Source organism: Bufo bufo, chromosome 2 (genome assembly GCF_905171765.1).
Source record: "Bufo bufo chromosome 2, aBufBuf1.1, whole genome shotgun sequence".
Classification (NCBI taxonomy): Eukaryota; Metazoa; Chordata; class Amphibia; order Anura; family Bufonidae; genus Bufo; species Bufo bufo.
The window spans coordinates 726,936,739-726,953,452 of record NC_053390.1 but is presented as its reverse complement, the minus strand read 5'-3'; the positions used below and the strand labels follow the sequence as shown (position 1 = coordinate 726,953,452).

At 41.7% G+C, this 16,714-nt stretch overlaps 1 protein-coding gene across 4 annotated transcripts in view; it reads right to left on the bottom strand.

Moving 5' to 3' along the window:
• The window catches only part of LNX1 (ligand of numb-protein X 1), a 208,790-nt gene that overhangs the window by 84,386 nt on the left and 107,690 nt on the right, over positions 1-16,714 (bottom strand). For all 4 annotated transcript variants that reach the window (XM_040418860.1, XM_040418862.1, XM_040418863.1 and 1 more), the window contains exons 5-6: positions 14,397-14,599; positions 6,623-6,994 (exon numbers count right to left, since the gene is read on the bottom strand). In XM_040418860.1, coding sequence (XP_040274794.1) covers positions 6,623-6,994; positions 14,397-14,599 — 575 coding nt within the window. The remainder of the gene's footprint in view (positions 1-6,622; positions 6,995-14,396; positions 14,600-16,714) is intronic.

The following is a 16,714-nucleotide window of genomic DNA, read 5'->3' as shown; positions in this document are numbered from 1 at the left end:
AAAAGGGCTCCATATTTTTAATAAATACCAATTTAAAAATGATTTTTAGCTCGAAATGAGTACAATGCAATAATAAAAAAATTGCCCCCATGACTTTTATCATGCCACCAGGCCAGTGATAAAAATCGTGACGTCCCTTGGCCTGCTGGAAACAGCGAAAAGACTGCAGTATTACTGTGAGCACCACTGCCTTCTCAAACAGCTGATAGGCAGGGGTCCCAGGTGTCAGACCCCCACTGATCAGATGCTGATGATCTGTCCAAAGGATAGATCATGAGTAATAAAAAGGTGCAGAACCCTTTTTAATGATCCCTAGTTTTTGGCTTCCAAAACTGCATAAAAAACCTAATAAAACCTGAAAATGTGAGGGCAGCCTAGTGGGGTTAGACTCTTCCCAAGCTGTTGAAGGACTTACATAACTATTGTGATTGATCACTAATGTACAGACAGCTATACCCAATAGACCTGACCCTGCCTAATTTATAAGGTGATAAGAAAAACTCTCCATACCTAATATTATGGATTTATTTTCAGGTCAAAATTCTTCACCCCACCCCCTACAAAATAGGTCAGAGGAATTCACTATTAAGTATTCTGATCTGTATCCCATTCATTTATGTCTCATTGTTTTTTCACTTTGCATCTTATTGTGAGTCATATATTGATTTAGAGACAATTTCAAGCTACTATATATGGGTGGAAATAGTATTATATACTATACTAATGTATATAGGTGGAAATATTGGACGATCATTCTTTGATTGAGTGGCATAACTTTATGGGTAGCACCATGGAGCCATTAGAACCTACCTATAACTCAATTTAGTTCCAAGTTTAAAATGTATTAGTTTCCCTTTTATGAATCCTTCAGGAGCTGTACCATCTCCATATCCTGCCGTACAGGCTCTGATGGGTACCATGCGAATAGAGATATTCTCCCCTAGAAGCGCGTCAAGTATTTTATCATATAACCTCTGTACGCCTTCAAATCTTCAAAACAAATCGGAGGCATTTGGTGGTACAGTAGAGACCCTCTATGGCAGCCCTATCATAGTTCAGTATATATTGAACACCTCATGTTATGAACACTGAATAAGTGTACATGTTCTAGAGTTTGTGTGTTAACCCTGCTACATCTGTATGTTTTATCAAGGCTAGCTAATTGTGAAAGAATTCTTCTGATGTATGATGCCGTACGTTTTTAAAGCTCTATATGCCTACAACATACTCCCATTGAAGAAACATATGCAGCTGCCTGTGAGGAGCTGGAATGGAGGATGGGAGTGGCAGTGTCTTGGACTTACAGTCAATCACAGTGGCTCCAAGGGCCAGTGCAGCATAAGGAGGGGGCACCCTTTTTCCCTCTGGCACACCCTAATTATGGGGCTCCTGTCTGATGGTAGCTAGGGTGCCCTTGATGTTAGATGTTTGGATGGGGGCAAGGCAGGGTGTGTATAGTGCATCGGCCAGGGTATTGAGCAGGAGTCAGAAAACCAGGCCAGAGATAGAAGACTATATGTCTCTTTTTATTGTAGCGCAAAGTATGAGTAGAAGTACATCCAATTGTAGCAGTCACAGTTCCAATTGTACACAGTGCAATTCTCTCCCAGATAGCAGTGTCTGGATTTAGACAAAGATGGGAGTTATGGCCTTATTTCCTCTCTATCTTGCTAAAGTCTCTCTATATTCTAATATATTCTATGGCAGGCAATAGTATGGTGGCTCTAATGTCTACTGCAGGGCTTTGAAGGCACGTCTGGCCAAGATATGGCCAAACATTAATGGTGTCTTAACATTGTCCCTCACTTACAGGAAAGTCTGAATGTTTGTAGTACCAGGTTACCTTGGCCATGCGGATTCCAAGGTCTCCTTTTTTCTCTAATCTCTTTTTGTAGGTCTTGCAAAGATCTGTTAGTCTGTAGAATTTGAAGCCCAAAAGGAAGGAGCACATGGCACAGCTCCCTTCCTCTCTGAAACTTCACTCTAGGCTCTTCTAAAACACACTAAAGCTAGGGGTGGAGCCTGCCACCACCTGGCAACCTCCTGCAAAGGGCTGTGTCAGAGTTAGTTAACTCTGTCATTACCATACAGAACTATGCTGGGAGTATACGAGGCATTGCAATTAACATTACATAGTGAAATTAACAATTTGTAGATGCCCCCTGCTCTGGGGTTCTGCACATATACTGCATTTCATTTAACATTTAACAGACAAACATTTGGCTTTTGGCATCTTTTGGCTCTTGACAGTATGTAAGCAAGTTGGAAAAATACCTTAGTGTATGCATTGAACATAGAAACCAAGGGGCACATTTTTTTAAGACCGGAGTTTTAGTTGTCGGTCTTTATAAAGGCCCATAGCTGGTGGAGGATCCGCCGAAGTTATGAAGAGGCGCCGGCTTACTAGCTGTCTTACATTTAGACCATTTTCTACGCCTAAACCAGGCGTAGAAAATGATGAATGAAATGGCCCGTCCCCTTCCCTGCCCCACCCACAATTTTAGAACTGGCGTGAGTGGGGAGAAGTCACAGATAGTGCCAGAAATACGCCTCATTTAGGTGTATTTCTGACTAGTAAATGACCTCCCGAGAATCTAACCTTGGATTATCAAGTATTTACAAAGATCCAATCTGTACAAGTTATGTAGACCCTCGTAAACATGGTATGCAAGTCATACTTTGGATTATTTCTTAGTCCTCAGTCTTGTTCATGCAGAATAGATTAGTACTTTAAATATGCTGTCTACTGAAGCCAAGTGGCAACTGAAAATAAGAGACATTGGAAAACTTTGCTCATCAAGAGAATGAAGCATTCAAAGTAAACCTCTGTTCCCATTCTGTTTAGCATGTACATTAAGCATATGGACCTTAGGGATGCCAAAAGAGGCAATTTTGCAGCTGCCAGGTAGGTGCATATTGGTACTGCATATGTTTTTTTTTGTTGTACAGGAAAGCAGATTGCCTGCTACACTTCAATTGGCCATTACAAACAAGTCTAAAGATGCGTTGGTACATGGTAGAGGGTATGCAAATAAGCTGTCAGCTTGCTCTACCTCTAAGGCCACCACATGTAAGGTAGCTATCCTATAAGTCAATGTCTGACCTTTTAAACGGGCCTTGAGACATGACTCGGGTATTAAATAAGCCAGCACTTTATTTACAGACAGCTGGTCTGGGGTGATTGCCCCTCATCAGCGCAGAGCAGAGAATACTGGCTTTACTGGGTGAGAGGTTAGGATTGGAGGGGTACTATATCTCCTTATAGAGAGCACCTAATCGGCATGAGGAGTCTTATAGGCCAGGCAGCATTCCTCTGGAATTCTGAGCAGAGGGTATGCAAATTAGCTCTTAGTAATCTCTGCTTCTAATGCCGCCAGATGGAAGGTAGCTATCCTATAAGTTAATGCTCAACCTTTTAAACAGGCCTTGGCACATGACTTGGATAATAATTAAGCCAGCACCTCATCTGCAGACAGCTGTTTTGGGGTGATTTCCCTTCATCAGTGTAGAGTAGAGAGTACTGGCGTCACTGGGTAAGAGGCCTAGGTCAGGATTTGGGTGGTATTGCCTCTCCTTATGGAGAGCGCCCAATCGTTGTGAGGAGCCTTATGGGCCAGGCAATGTTCCCCTGGAATTCTGGGAAGAGGGTATGCAAATAAGCTCTTGGTAAGCTCTGCCTCTAATGCCACCAGAAGAACTCTGTAAGTATGATGCATGCCCCAGGGCCTTGTTTTAATATCTTTCTAGTTTATGCCGAAAGTCATTGTAAAGATGAGAAGCTATAAATTCCACCTTGATTAAAAAGAAGTTTTTACAAATCTACAACCTTTTCTCTGTCTTTTAGCAACACTAAAAGGGAGTTTATATTTCCTGAAACAGACAAAAAATATTCTGATTTCAATAAAAACTTTGCTTTCTAGTGACTGCATATTCTCAGTGTCCCCTCCATAACCTCGGTGACTCTGCAAGGAGGCACCACATAGGATCTGTATAATCACTTTCAGGTGTTGTGCTCAACGAATTACAAATGCCTTCTTGGCAACTTGTCAGAGATTGCCGGAGTCAGTGGTAAGCAAAATGAATGGCTGTGATGGCAATGATAGATATTACAAGAGAGCCCCCCCTCCCCCCTCCCTGGTCCTGCTTTATGTCACTGGCTCTGGACAGCTTTCATGAGAGAAGGAATTTTATAATTGCATTGCTGAGTATGTGTCAGAAGACCAGATCCCAATGGTTTTCCAGCTTTCATTTCTCTCCTGTCCTTGGCGGGAGTAAGGCTTTAAGCATCCTGCATTAAACAAGAAGTCTGGAGCCTGGAGCTTGGATAACAGTGAGATTAGCTGTTGTTATGTAAAAAGAGATGCGGAAAGAGTCACAGCTGTTCAGCTGCAGTCATGTTATATTATAATTAATACACAAAAGATAACGGCACAATGTACAAACAACAGAACACACTGTAGTAATCACTAGAATAAAGACAATAACCTGAAACCCAGATCTAAACTACCATACAGAATAAAACAAGCCCACATCACAAACTAAACTACAACACAACACAAAGCGCACAGCATAAAATGAACTACAATACAACACAAAGACCACAACATAAAATAAACTACAACCCAAAGCCCGCAAAACAAACAAAACTACCATACAACATAAGGTCCACAACACAAACTATACTACCATGCAGCATAAAGGCCAAAACACAAAATAAACTACAATACAACACAAATCCCACAACACAAAATAAACTACCATGCAACATAAAGCCCAGAACACAAACTATACTACCATACAACGCAATGCAAACAACACAAACTAAACTACCATACAACACAAAGCAAGCAACACAATCTATACTACCATACAACACAAAGCCCACAACACCAACAAAACCAACAACACAAACAACACAAAAAAAAATAACATGCAGCACAAGGCACATAACACAAGCAAGATAAAACTGACAGAAGCACAAATGGCAGCCACTGTAACTCAGCGAAATGAAAGGAAATCATAGCCTGCTTTTATAATGGAGTTCTATAGATGACCAGATGGTTACATCACACAGAAGATGATTCGCTCCAGATTTTTTAACACTGAGGGGGTAACAAAAAAGGTCTGTGATACATTACCACAATGAAAAATTAAGCTCTGTACAATGCATTTCTAGCCCAAAACGCTTAAGCATGTACTCCCTTTTGTTTATGTGAATCTCAATAACTGAATTCCTCCAGTAAAGAAGCACACTAGTTTTCTGCAGACCCTAAATCTCTGAACTTATTTCCCATTGGGGTGAACCATGCTTTATCATCCATTCTGGAAAGCAGCAACAAGTGGTGACACCTCGATGGTGTCTGGAGGACACAGCATAGCGTTGGGGTCACCCCAAAACTGGCCACTGCCGTACCTATGAAACTGGTTGACCTGTTACATTTGCATCTGGCAGCTGAAGGCATCTGTGTTGGTCCCATGTTCATATGTGCTGACATTGGTGAGAAAAATGAAGTTTTGATATATGCAAATGAGCCTCTAGGAGCAATGGGGGCGTTGTCATTACACCTAGAGGCTACAAGTGCACATGCAGCAGGTCAGCCAGTTTCATAGGTACAAATCTGCTGACAGATGGCCTTCAAGGTTATCCTAAGTGGTGCACTGTACTATTGTAAGCACTGAAAGCTCTGATGCATTTCCTTTGGCTATCCAGGTTCCTCAAGGAGCAGTGATAAGATTAGTGCAACGGCAAATTAGAGTTTCCGGAAGCTGTGGAATATATTGCTGGTATATACAGTAATTAACAAAAATAATAATAAAATGGAAAAGAATGGTGCTATAATTTGGAAAGACTTTTTTTAGCGATTTACCCTTTCTTGGTCAAAATCCTAAAGGGATATTCCAGGATTTTACTATTGAAGGTCTATACTCAGGCTAGGCCATCAATATCAGATCAGCGTAGCTCTGACACCTCAGACCTCTGCCGATCAGCTATTTTGAGGAAACTCTGGTGTCAGAAATCAGTGCCAGAACTAAGCAGCTATTTCCATTGTGTAGTGAATGGAGCTGGTTGCTTCAGCATCAATTTCATTCACTTCGATGGGAGCAGCACAGCAGTAACCAGCTCCCTCCACTACACAGTGGACCCGTGTAATTCCAGAGTCTCTTCAGAACAACTGATTGCTGATGGAAGCAGCACAGCAGTAACCAGCTCCCTCCACTACACATTGGACCCGTGTAATTCCAGAGCTTCTTCAGAACAACTGATTGCTGATGGAAGCAGCACAGCAGTAACCAGCTCCCTCCACTACACAGTGGACCCGTGTAATTCCAGAGCTTCTTCAGAACAACTGATTGCTGATGGAAGCAGCACAGCAGTAACCAGCTCCCGCCACTACACAGTGGACATGTGTAATTCCAGAGCTTCTTCAGAACAACTGATTGCTGGAGGTGTGGGGTATCGGACCCTTGCCAATCAGATATTGATGCCCTATCCTGAGGATAGCCATTAAAAGTAAAAACCTGGACAACCTCTTTAGTCACATTTTTATTTATCCATGTTACTGACTTTGATAATATTCCAATATTACATGACTTGATACTGTTACAATATTTTATACAATACCTGTATGAGTTGAGCTGCAATTTCTGGGGTCCCATTTCGGACATCATGGCCATTAATTGCCAAAACTCGATCATTTTCCTGCAAATAACCATCTCGAGCTGCTACTCCTCCTTCCAGTAAATTAAATATATATATTCCAGGCTCATCTCGTTTGCGGACTAGCTTTATTCCGAGCTGCACGTCTTGGCTACTTTTACTTAACACAACATGTATGCTGTCTTCACGAGGAGAGTGTGAGTCTGTGATGATGCCATTGCTTCTACATTTGTACCTCTGTTCCCTGAGAACTGTAAGCTTCAGCACCTGGCAGGGCTGTTTGAGGATGGATAGTGCATAGCAGTGAGGCACATTGCTGATGTCGATGCCATTCACCTACAAGATTACAAAACATTATACATTTAGTGTTTACTAAAACAATGCAAAAATAATAGGGGTTCATCACAGTGGCTGAGTGGTCCTCCCTCTCCTGGTAGAACCTCATGTAGGTTCAAATTTTCCCACCAGAGTACCAGACAATCCTCCAGTGAGCCCAGATTTTGACAAAACAATGCCAAAGCTCAAGCAGAAGACACAATCACTTTCCATTAGGGTTTCTTACTGAAAGGCCTTAATGATGATGTTTCCTACATGTAACAAAGTTTTACAATGCAATTAGTATTATTATTATTTATTATTAAAGCGCCATTCATTCCATAGCGCTGTACATATGAAAAGGGGTATAAATACATAATACAGACAATTGCACTAAGCATAAACAAGACGAGTTACAGACTGGTACAAAAGGAGAGAGGGCCCTGCCCGTGAGGGCTTACAATCTACATGGTATGGGAGAAGGACACAGTAGGTGAGGGTAAAGTTGGTCATAGCGGTATAGAGGCAGCAGGGTCACTGGTTGTAGGCTTGTCTAAAGAGGTGGGTTTTTAGGTTTTGAAGGATTCCACTGTAGGTGAGAGTCTGATATGTTGGAGTAGCGAGTTCCAGAGTGTGGGGAATGCACGGGAGAAATCTTGGAGGCGATTGTGGGAAGAGGTGATAAGAGGAGAGGGGAGAAGGAGGTCTTGTGAGGATCAGAGATTGTGTGTGGGGATGTATCGGGAAAGTAGCTCAGAGATGTAGGGAGGGGACAGGTTGTGGTCGGCCTTGTATGTATTTGTTAGTATTTTGAACTGAATTCGCTGGGCAATGGGGAGCCAGTGAAGGTATTGGCAGAGGGGAGAGGCAGAGGAGTAACAGGGTGAGAGGTGGATTAGTCGGGCAGCAGAGTTGAGGATAGATTGGAGGGGAGCGAGAGTGCTAGATGGATGAGACCAATGTGACAACCACCCGCCAATCCCGTTGTACTATGCCACAGTTGCCATACAGGTCTCGTCCACTAGAAACTTCTGGAGGCGAATCCACTGTGAGCACAGTAAACATTTAAGATTGGTTGGTGTGCCCATACATGATACAATCGCGATTGTATGTGCAATCGGTAAAATACAATTATCGCTTTTGCGCGGTAAACCAACTTAATTTGCTGCCACCACTCTTCGTATTGAATCGGGGCGAAAAGACCCCGGCTAGCTATTCCTAAAGGGAAGAAACGGTTATTTGCAACCTAGCTAACAAATCAACAATTTATAAAAATAGTATGTCTCTTCTGAGGACAGAGTTCTTAGCATAGACTAAATAATTAGGTAACAAGGGCAAAACTGGAACGATTAAATAGTTAGTTCTATTATAAAAACTATACACAGAAATATACATTAAAACTGACAGGTAAATATACCTGCCAGTCGAACAGATTGGTTGGATAGAAATAAGTAAGAGATGAAAGAAGATAGAATGTCTGTAAGTTCAAAATTACCATGGTAGAGTCCAGTAAAAGATAAAGTCTTTGCAAGGAATAATCCTGTGTCCAGCGGGCAGTCGTGATGTTATTTGACGTCAGATGGTAGATGAAGGACCCGTTCCTGAGTGGGTCGCTGTGTTTTACCCACTCTGTAGCTGGGAGTGGCTATGACACGCCTTGTGTAATTGGAACAGAGGGCAGTTCTTGCCCCAGAAAGAGAAAATCTGGCAGCATCTTTGCTTTGCCAGTTTCTCAGTACCAGTAAGTCAAATCAAGAAATAGAGTTTATATTTATATAACCAGTAGAACTTTACGAATCATCTGATACCAAATATGACTGGAAAACAATACTGTGTGCCTGAGAACCTTTATATCTCAAAGCGAGAATTTCCGATTTGCTTGTGGATTTCCTGGAAGGTGTGTTAGAATAACCCGTACAACCTCTGAAGAGATTGTTCATTTTGTATTTTCCTAACCCATGAAATATGAAGAAAATATGGGGGGAAAAATAGTATATGAGTTACATGTTCTGTATAGATGGAAGGTGGGTCCTTCCAGTGGTAGGCACAGAACCCCAGACTGACACTGTCTGCATGAAGTTCTTGTTTCCATTTTCTCTGTTTGATCACAGTGATTTCCTTGCAGTACTGTGGTTTTCTCCTATACACCATTGTTGGCCATTGATATTGACCATAGAGTATGGATTTGTTAAATAGGGTTTTTCCAGCTGTTAGATATTGATGACCTATTTCAGGATTGAGCTCTATGGGGGTATGACACCCGACACCTCCAGCAATCCTCTGTTTTCAGCAGCCGCCAGCACCAGAAACAAAACAGCGGATGGAACCAGAAGCAGAAGAACTAACTTGAATGAGATGCAGTACGCCAGGATGGCCACTACCCAGTGAACAGTCTTCTGTTTCTGGCTCTGTTCACCGTTTTCTTTCTGGCACCAGCATCTGCTGAAAACAGCTGATCAATAGGGGTGTTGGGTGTCAGAATCCCACATATTTGATATTTATAACCTATCCTGTGAATAGGTCATTGATTCTAAAGGGTCGGCAACCACTTTAAGATGCTCATATGCCTTAATTTTCTGTCAGCCGAACTTTTGTTTGGGCAACGGTTATCCTTCCTGACTCCCCCATACACAAACACACTTTGCCGAGCATGCATTTTTAATCGTAAGAGAGAGAGAAAGCCCTGGCCAGACCTTTCTGGCATGCTGAAATTCAACTTCCTGGATTCGTATTTCCCCAACATCATCAGTCGGGGGAGAGTTGGGAAGCCCCCATACACAGCAGATAGCTAGCTGACCTTGCCAAAATTGGTGGGTTTGGCTGATGATAATTTAATGTGTAAAGGAGCCTTCGGACTCAAATTGAACTGGTGCTGGTATCTACCGTCAGGTCCATAAATATTGGGACACTGACAACAATTCTAACATTTTTGGCTCTATACACCACCACAATGGATTTGAAATGAACAAGATGGGTAGCTCCGATGACAGAAGTTGTCTCCGAAACTACACAGCTCCGTCCATTGAGTAGTAGATGGTTAGTGCAAAGCTGCTCCCTTTAACTTCAATATCAGCAATGCTGCAGTAACCAGCTCCGTCCATTACACAAGTCTGGAGCTGACTTCTGGAGCCAGAGCTACCCCAGTCAGATTCCTGCTGAAAAGATATTGATGGCCTATCCGGAGAAAAAGCTATGAATAGTAAAATCCTGGACAACCCCTTTAAACAATTCTTTTTTTTTGTTAAAAGGGTTGTACAGCATTAGCAACCAATCAGAGTACACCTTTCATTTTCAAAAGTAGCTCTGAAAAATGAAAGGTGCAATCTGATTGGTTGCTATGGGCAACTAAGCCAGTTTTCCTTTACACTAGTTTTGATAAATCTCCCCAAAAATGTTGAGCTGAGTTTAAAAACATCTCAATTACCGTCCAGGTATAAACATCAGCATAGGAAACATTCCCTATACTAGTCACCCGTATGTGTCCACGAGCTATTGGACATAAACAGGAGATTTATGAAACTGTCTAAAAGAAAAACTTTGTTGCCCATGGCAACCAATGACAGGGGAGCTTTTATTTTTTAAAAGCACTGCAAGAAATGAAAGTTGTGCTGTGATTGGTTGCTATGGCCAGATACAGATCTGTTTTCTTTTAGATAGTTTCATAAATGTCTCCTTAGATCTTAAAGGGGTTATACAACCCCTATAATGACCCCGGCCGCCAACTGCATCTCCGACGACGGGGGGAGCAGCCAAAAGCAGGCCACAACAGGGACGAGTCTCTCTAGCGTCACCCACAATGCTAGGGAGGCTGGTCCCCATCACGGCCTGCTCTTGGCTGCTCCGGATGTTGCCGGATGTTTTGATCCGCGCGACGGGGAGATTTAGCGGCCGCCGTGTGGGGATCAGAAGTGACGCAGGTGCTGGGGAGCGGGGTAAGTATAACCTATATGAGGGGCCGGGCATTGGGGAGGGTTAATATAGGGGATGGATAACCCCATAGAAAAGCAATAAAAGCCACATAGTTTGGACTACACAGTGTGTATTCAGATATCCTTGGCCCTTCTGTAGAGGAGAATATTCTTGAAAGCCAGATTTACTTGAAACTAGCGGGTTAAACCTTACGCTCACTGATGTTACACTCACCTAACCCTATGCCGTCATACTTGCCATATGTATTCTACTCTAAGATTAGCTCGGTCATTTTCTCTCTCTTTCCCTGACTACGTATCTAAATATCTAAGCAGTCAGCAAATTTGGTAAAGATACAAAGCCACTCATATCTCACATACTTCAATGATTAGACAGGTTTTATATGGCTTAAAACCACTTGGGGAAAAATGATGAAATATCTGAAAACACGGAATGTTTCTGAAGACCAAATTAAGTTTTGAGAGGAGTCATACGTGGACCCTGTGCCTAGATTTTAGTTGGAATGTAATCAGGTCTTGCTTATAATAAAATATATGGAGTAGTTCCCCAGATGTACAAGAATTCAAGTAGTTCCTAACAATGCTGAATATTTTATGTAAAAAACTAATACTCATGCGTGGTGTCCCCACTGCAAGTCTTAATGTACCATATTTCATGTATTATATTGTGTGCACTATGTTCCATAGGCTGTAAGCATGGTGGAGCAGAGCTTACAGGGAATACCTCTCCCTGTGGATTACAAGCACCAAATGTAGAGCCGGCCAACGTGGCAGAGAATCCTGAACACTGTAATATTTTAATCATATGTGCAAACCCCTGAGGGAAAGAGTTACTGATGCAGCAGAAAGTTCAACAGCCATACAAGGAGGATTGCAGAGCATTTGTCAGAGAAAGGTAAGGCACCTACATTGAAGCTACAGAATTCTCTGCATACTGGTGGGAGAAATAAGCTTCAGGCTTCCCATTATATACAGGGACTATACTACAGTATATTGAGGAAGAACCCAATATAACGGAAGTAAGAGATCAGTTGCACCCACTGGTCAAGTTGGGAAGATTGATCAGACTGTAAGAGAAAGACTCAGTCGTCTTATACTTCTAATATACAGCCTTTTGAATTGTCTAAATGTAACACCCCAGAGTGGCATTAGCACCTCTTTTGTACCCCCACTATCTTGGTTAGTGTAGCAAGTGTCACAATATATGTATTTATTGCCATTTCCTGCAATATGTGTATGTATTTCCTTGCATATGTAATGTTAACATGCAATGTGCCTGGTTCACCAGCAGGTGGCAGCAACATTGGCAGTGTGTTAGTTTCCCTGGAGAAAAACCCTCTAGTTACATCCCAGCCCTCTCTAAGGAGGGAGGAGTTAGTTAGTGTAAAGCAGTCTAGCCTACCCCCTCCTGGGGAAAGGTTGTGTGTTGACTTGAAGAGTACCATCTGCTCTGCTAGGCCCAGAGGCCCTGCTTCTGAAGTCTACATGGTTTCTTGTCCCCTCCTGGGCTTGCATTGTCTTAATCCCAAGCTAAGTATGCTTGAAGCCAGAAGGAAGTTCCTAGGATTAAAGTAAGATACAGGCTAAAGACCACTAAGCTAAGTTCCAGCAGAAGAGGAAATTTAACCCAGCTACAGCATAGCAGAGCTGAGAAAGATACAGATATAGTAGAGCTGAGATTGTTGCAGAAGTGTTTTCCTGCCAAAGTTAAGCCAATACCTGCTGATGACCAAGATAAAGTTTGGTACTGTTTGGATTACCGTTTATGCCAAGTAAAGCTGTGTTCAACGTTAATAAAAAGTCTGGACTATATTTATTCTACTTATTCATCACCCAAGTTCAACAACCCCCTATTTGCACTTGCTTCGGACTACACCGCGTCTGGGATCCAAGGATATCCAGATAGGAGCACTGTGACACGTGCATACAGCATCTACAGAGACATTGTAGGCCACTCTACACCACTCTGGCAATCCTACCCAGGGTACCAACACTACCATCTACAAAGGGGACTTCATGTCCTCGTTGCTTAACCGCAACTGTTGTCACGATTACTTTCTCTAACAGAGGGACATATTTCGTAGAAATCTCCTAAGGGGCAAGGGATACCCCAGATGCTGGCAATAGGCTGCTGCAGTTACAGACTGCATTTGATGTGTACAGCGCCTCTGTGAACCATTCACTAACTGCTGCAGTAAAGTACAGTCAACTTGTAGCATAAAACTTGGCCTTGTCATTGACACCAATTTCAGGGAACCTTGCCTTGCACCTCAAAAACCTAACACCGTCAAGAGCACCCCGAATCAAAATCAGGCAGGAGAATTCCCATAGCCAGGGACTGCCTTGAAGGGATAAAGGGTGTTCCCTTCTCATCACTGCACAGCCCAGGGTAGTGTCAGAGTGAGTACCAACTACAGCCACCATTCTTGCTACTATCACTTCCACCCTCTGTAATACCCCTGCGGCCCATTGCACATGTCTTGTGGATGATAAAAGTTATATTTGAGATATTTCTTGGTCTATTTATACTTCCTACTCTTATTTCTTATTGTTTTCAATGTCTAAAGTGAGCCAACTATTGACAAGATGCACTCGTTTCTGGTAGATCACAACCATAGTGGCCAAGTGTGAACAAAGAAAAGATAATCATTATTGGTGGCATGATCTGTAATCGTAGTGACATTAATAGCTATTGCTACCTAGCACATTCTGTAGGTCTTGTGAAGAGTTGTTGCTATGCAGCAATGATGTTTCCTGCCACCAGCAATGATCGTAATCCTGGACAAAACCATGAGTTGGTCATTAGTGGTAGAGCAAAGTTCCATGTATAAAGGGGTATTAGGGAATATGCTTTGCACTTACGAAAGAAAAACTTCATGGTAATACATTATACTACAACCATGTGTGAAATTTTGGCTTTCCATTGTTTCTAATTTTAAATATATGTTTTATAATTGTAGAGCCGGAAAATGCTGAACACTATGGTTCACTGGGGTATGATATTTTAAACACAAAAGGCAAACCCTCCTCCTCCTCCCAGACCCACGGACCAGAACAGGACTTAGAGAAAGGCATCTTGTTTGGAAGAGTTCTTGGATCTAATAGCCATATAAATAACGCTAATATTTCAGCTGACTTCTGCGTCTGCTTTAATGAGGAACAATCTGTAGCACAAACATGTTTTTTTCTAATCCTTCCAAATGTACAGATATATACTGTACATGTACACCATGTAGAGGAACACTATGTCCTGGAGAGGAACGCTTTAGGGATGCTGTGTCTGAATCATACTGTTCTCTCTTCATACCACAACTGCTCAAAATCCTCTATCAATTGCCAAATCTTCAAAATTTGCAGATGACATTAGTTGGTAATGTCCTTAATGAAGATGAGTCAACATACATGCAGCAAGTAGACGACGTTCATCAACTTCAGATGTTACTCAGGTGAGATTGTTTAATTACTTATATATTGCAACTATAAGTATAGGTTACCTTCAAGATCATGTCTCCTGGAAGAAGTCTTCCATCTCGAGCAATGACTCCATCTTGGTAGATGTGTTGTATGATGATCTGGGTAAGAGGAGTTTCATTCCCACCCACAATCCTGATGCCAAGACATTCACTTGGATCTGAGCGATTGATTTTAATACAAGTAATTTCTCCATCTGGAATAAGGTGGGACAGATTTGGCAATCCTGGGAAAATATTACCGGTAATTTATTATTAAGGAATAAAAGTTTGAATGAATTGTTTTTTTGAGGTTTTTAATGTATAAAAAGTAAAGCCATGAACATCAAACCTGTCATAAAATAGACATATTCATAGAAGAGTCTAATCTCTGTATGTAGTTTTAAAAGTACAATTTTTAAGTTCACACTGGTGTAATGGCTTATAACAGAAGCCATGGCGCTGTGCCGGATCCATTGCATGATGGATTCAAATGGTAACCAGTGACTGATAACTGGGTCCTGTTGAACTTCAACATTAATGCTCAGGAGGATGCAGATGGAAAAGTTCAGTAATTTCAATAGCGTGTGTAATATATAAATATAAATCCTGGTAGTAAAGGTGTAGAAGAAAAAATGTAATGCATCAATTTTCTGCTATAAAACCATAGCGTTTTAATGTGTAGCCTGAGAGAGAACTGCACGCGATCTGCTATAGTTACAACTGTAGATCCAATGTTCATATAGATGAGATGACATTTAACTGGAGTTGTAACTCAGGTGCTCTTGTATCTAACTTTATATTATTCATAAAAAAACTCAAATCATGAAGTGTGTTTCACCGTATACAATATATAAGAAAGTCGCCCATAGGGGTTTTAGGGGCAGGATGGAGGAAGGCTACATGGCTGGATGTGAAATGTTTTTCTACGTGTTGATCCTCCATGCACTGAATGATGGAATTGCAGGAGCAATGAGGAAATGTAGTGTTATATGTATACTTACATCCAGCAGCAAATCTGAAAAAGGAGAGCTGCAGTGTAAATCAGGGTTAAAAGACAGGGGTAGAGCAATAACTGGGAAGTCTTATATGAGCTGCACTGCACTTCCACTTATGTTCTTATGCTATTCAATATATTATTCTATACAGCTAAAGGCTAGGTTCAGATTATTTTGTCAAGCAGTGTCCGAATGTCCGAATCCATAGCGGAAAACTGACAGATCCCATTATAGTCAAAGGTATAGTGTCGAGGCCCTTTACATGGCTGGATCAGAATGATTCTTCGTATGAATGCTCGCTCATCGGGTGAAAGGATTGTTGATGCAGCACCCAAGATCTTCCTGCGAAAACCGATATCGTCTCCCAGATCTTTATGGGGATGAGTGATTGCAGAAGTGATCGCTTGTTCCCATACAGAGGTAGTGATTGCTGCATGTAAAGGCAGATCTTACTTCCATTGATGAGAAGGCAATTATTGGGAATGAACTGTTCATTCCTGATAATTACTTGGCCGGTCAGCCCGTGAAAAGGGTCCTCTAGTGCTGGATCCGATCGTTTTTCTGTTTCTGTACTGAAACAGCTATTCTGAACAATGCAAGAAGATGTGAACGCAGCCTTATTTCTTCTGTATAAGAGCAGAATCTGACATTGAGAGCTAAACTCTACACAATCTTAACAGAGTCATTTTGTCTTAAACCTTCACATCACTTACTAAAATTTTATCTCCTGCTGGCTGTCCTTTCTACAAAACCTGGCAGTAATCTCAGTACAGATATTCAATGCGGTGCAGGGAAGCCTTAGGAGGTGTATATTATACAAAACCACCCATGCTGCAACCCAAGAAATATACAAACCATGATGATCTAACTAGTGGGAAGCAGAAAGCCTCAGTTATATGCATAATGTGGAATCATTTGCCTTGGACTGAAATAGCTGTAAAATATTCAGTTTACATGTGTTTAGTGGTACCCATATCAGTAAACTGATTGCCCTTCTCCCCACACTGCAGTGTATACTCTGTGATCATTTCAATGCAACATCTTTCAAGTGCAACTCTTTATGTGCACATACCAAATTATATCAGAATGTAATATTATGGATATGGAATCCACTTTGTCATCACTGTCTACTGACCATCACCCAATTCTCTCCTCTCCATTTATGTCTGCATTAAACCTAACTGCTGCACCCAACTTTTCCAGAGTCTGATATTGTCCACACCCCTCATCTTTCCTTCTCATCCCCTGGTATGTCTGCATTGAACTATTAATGTCTCTTTCCCTGCTGGATTTATTGAGTATTCGTTTACATTGACTATTTCACCCCTGTATCTGGTCCCCCCTTGATTAGGCCATATGTAGCCC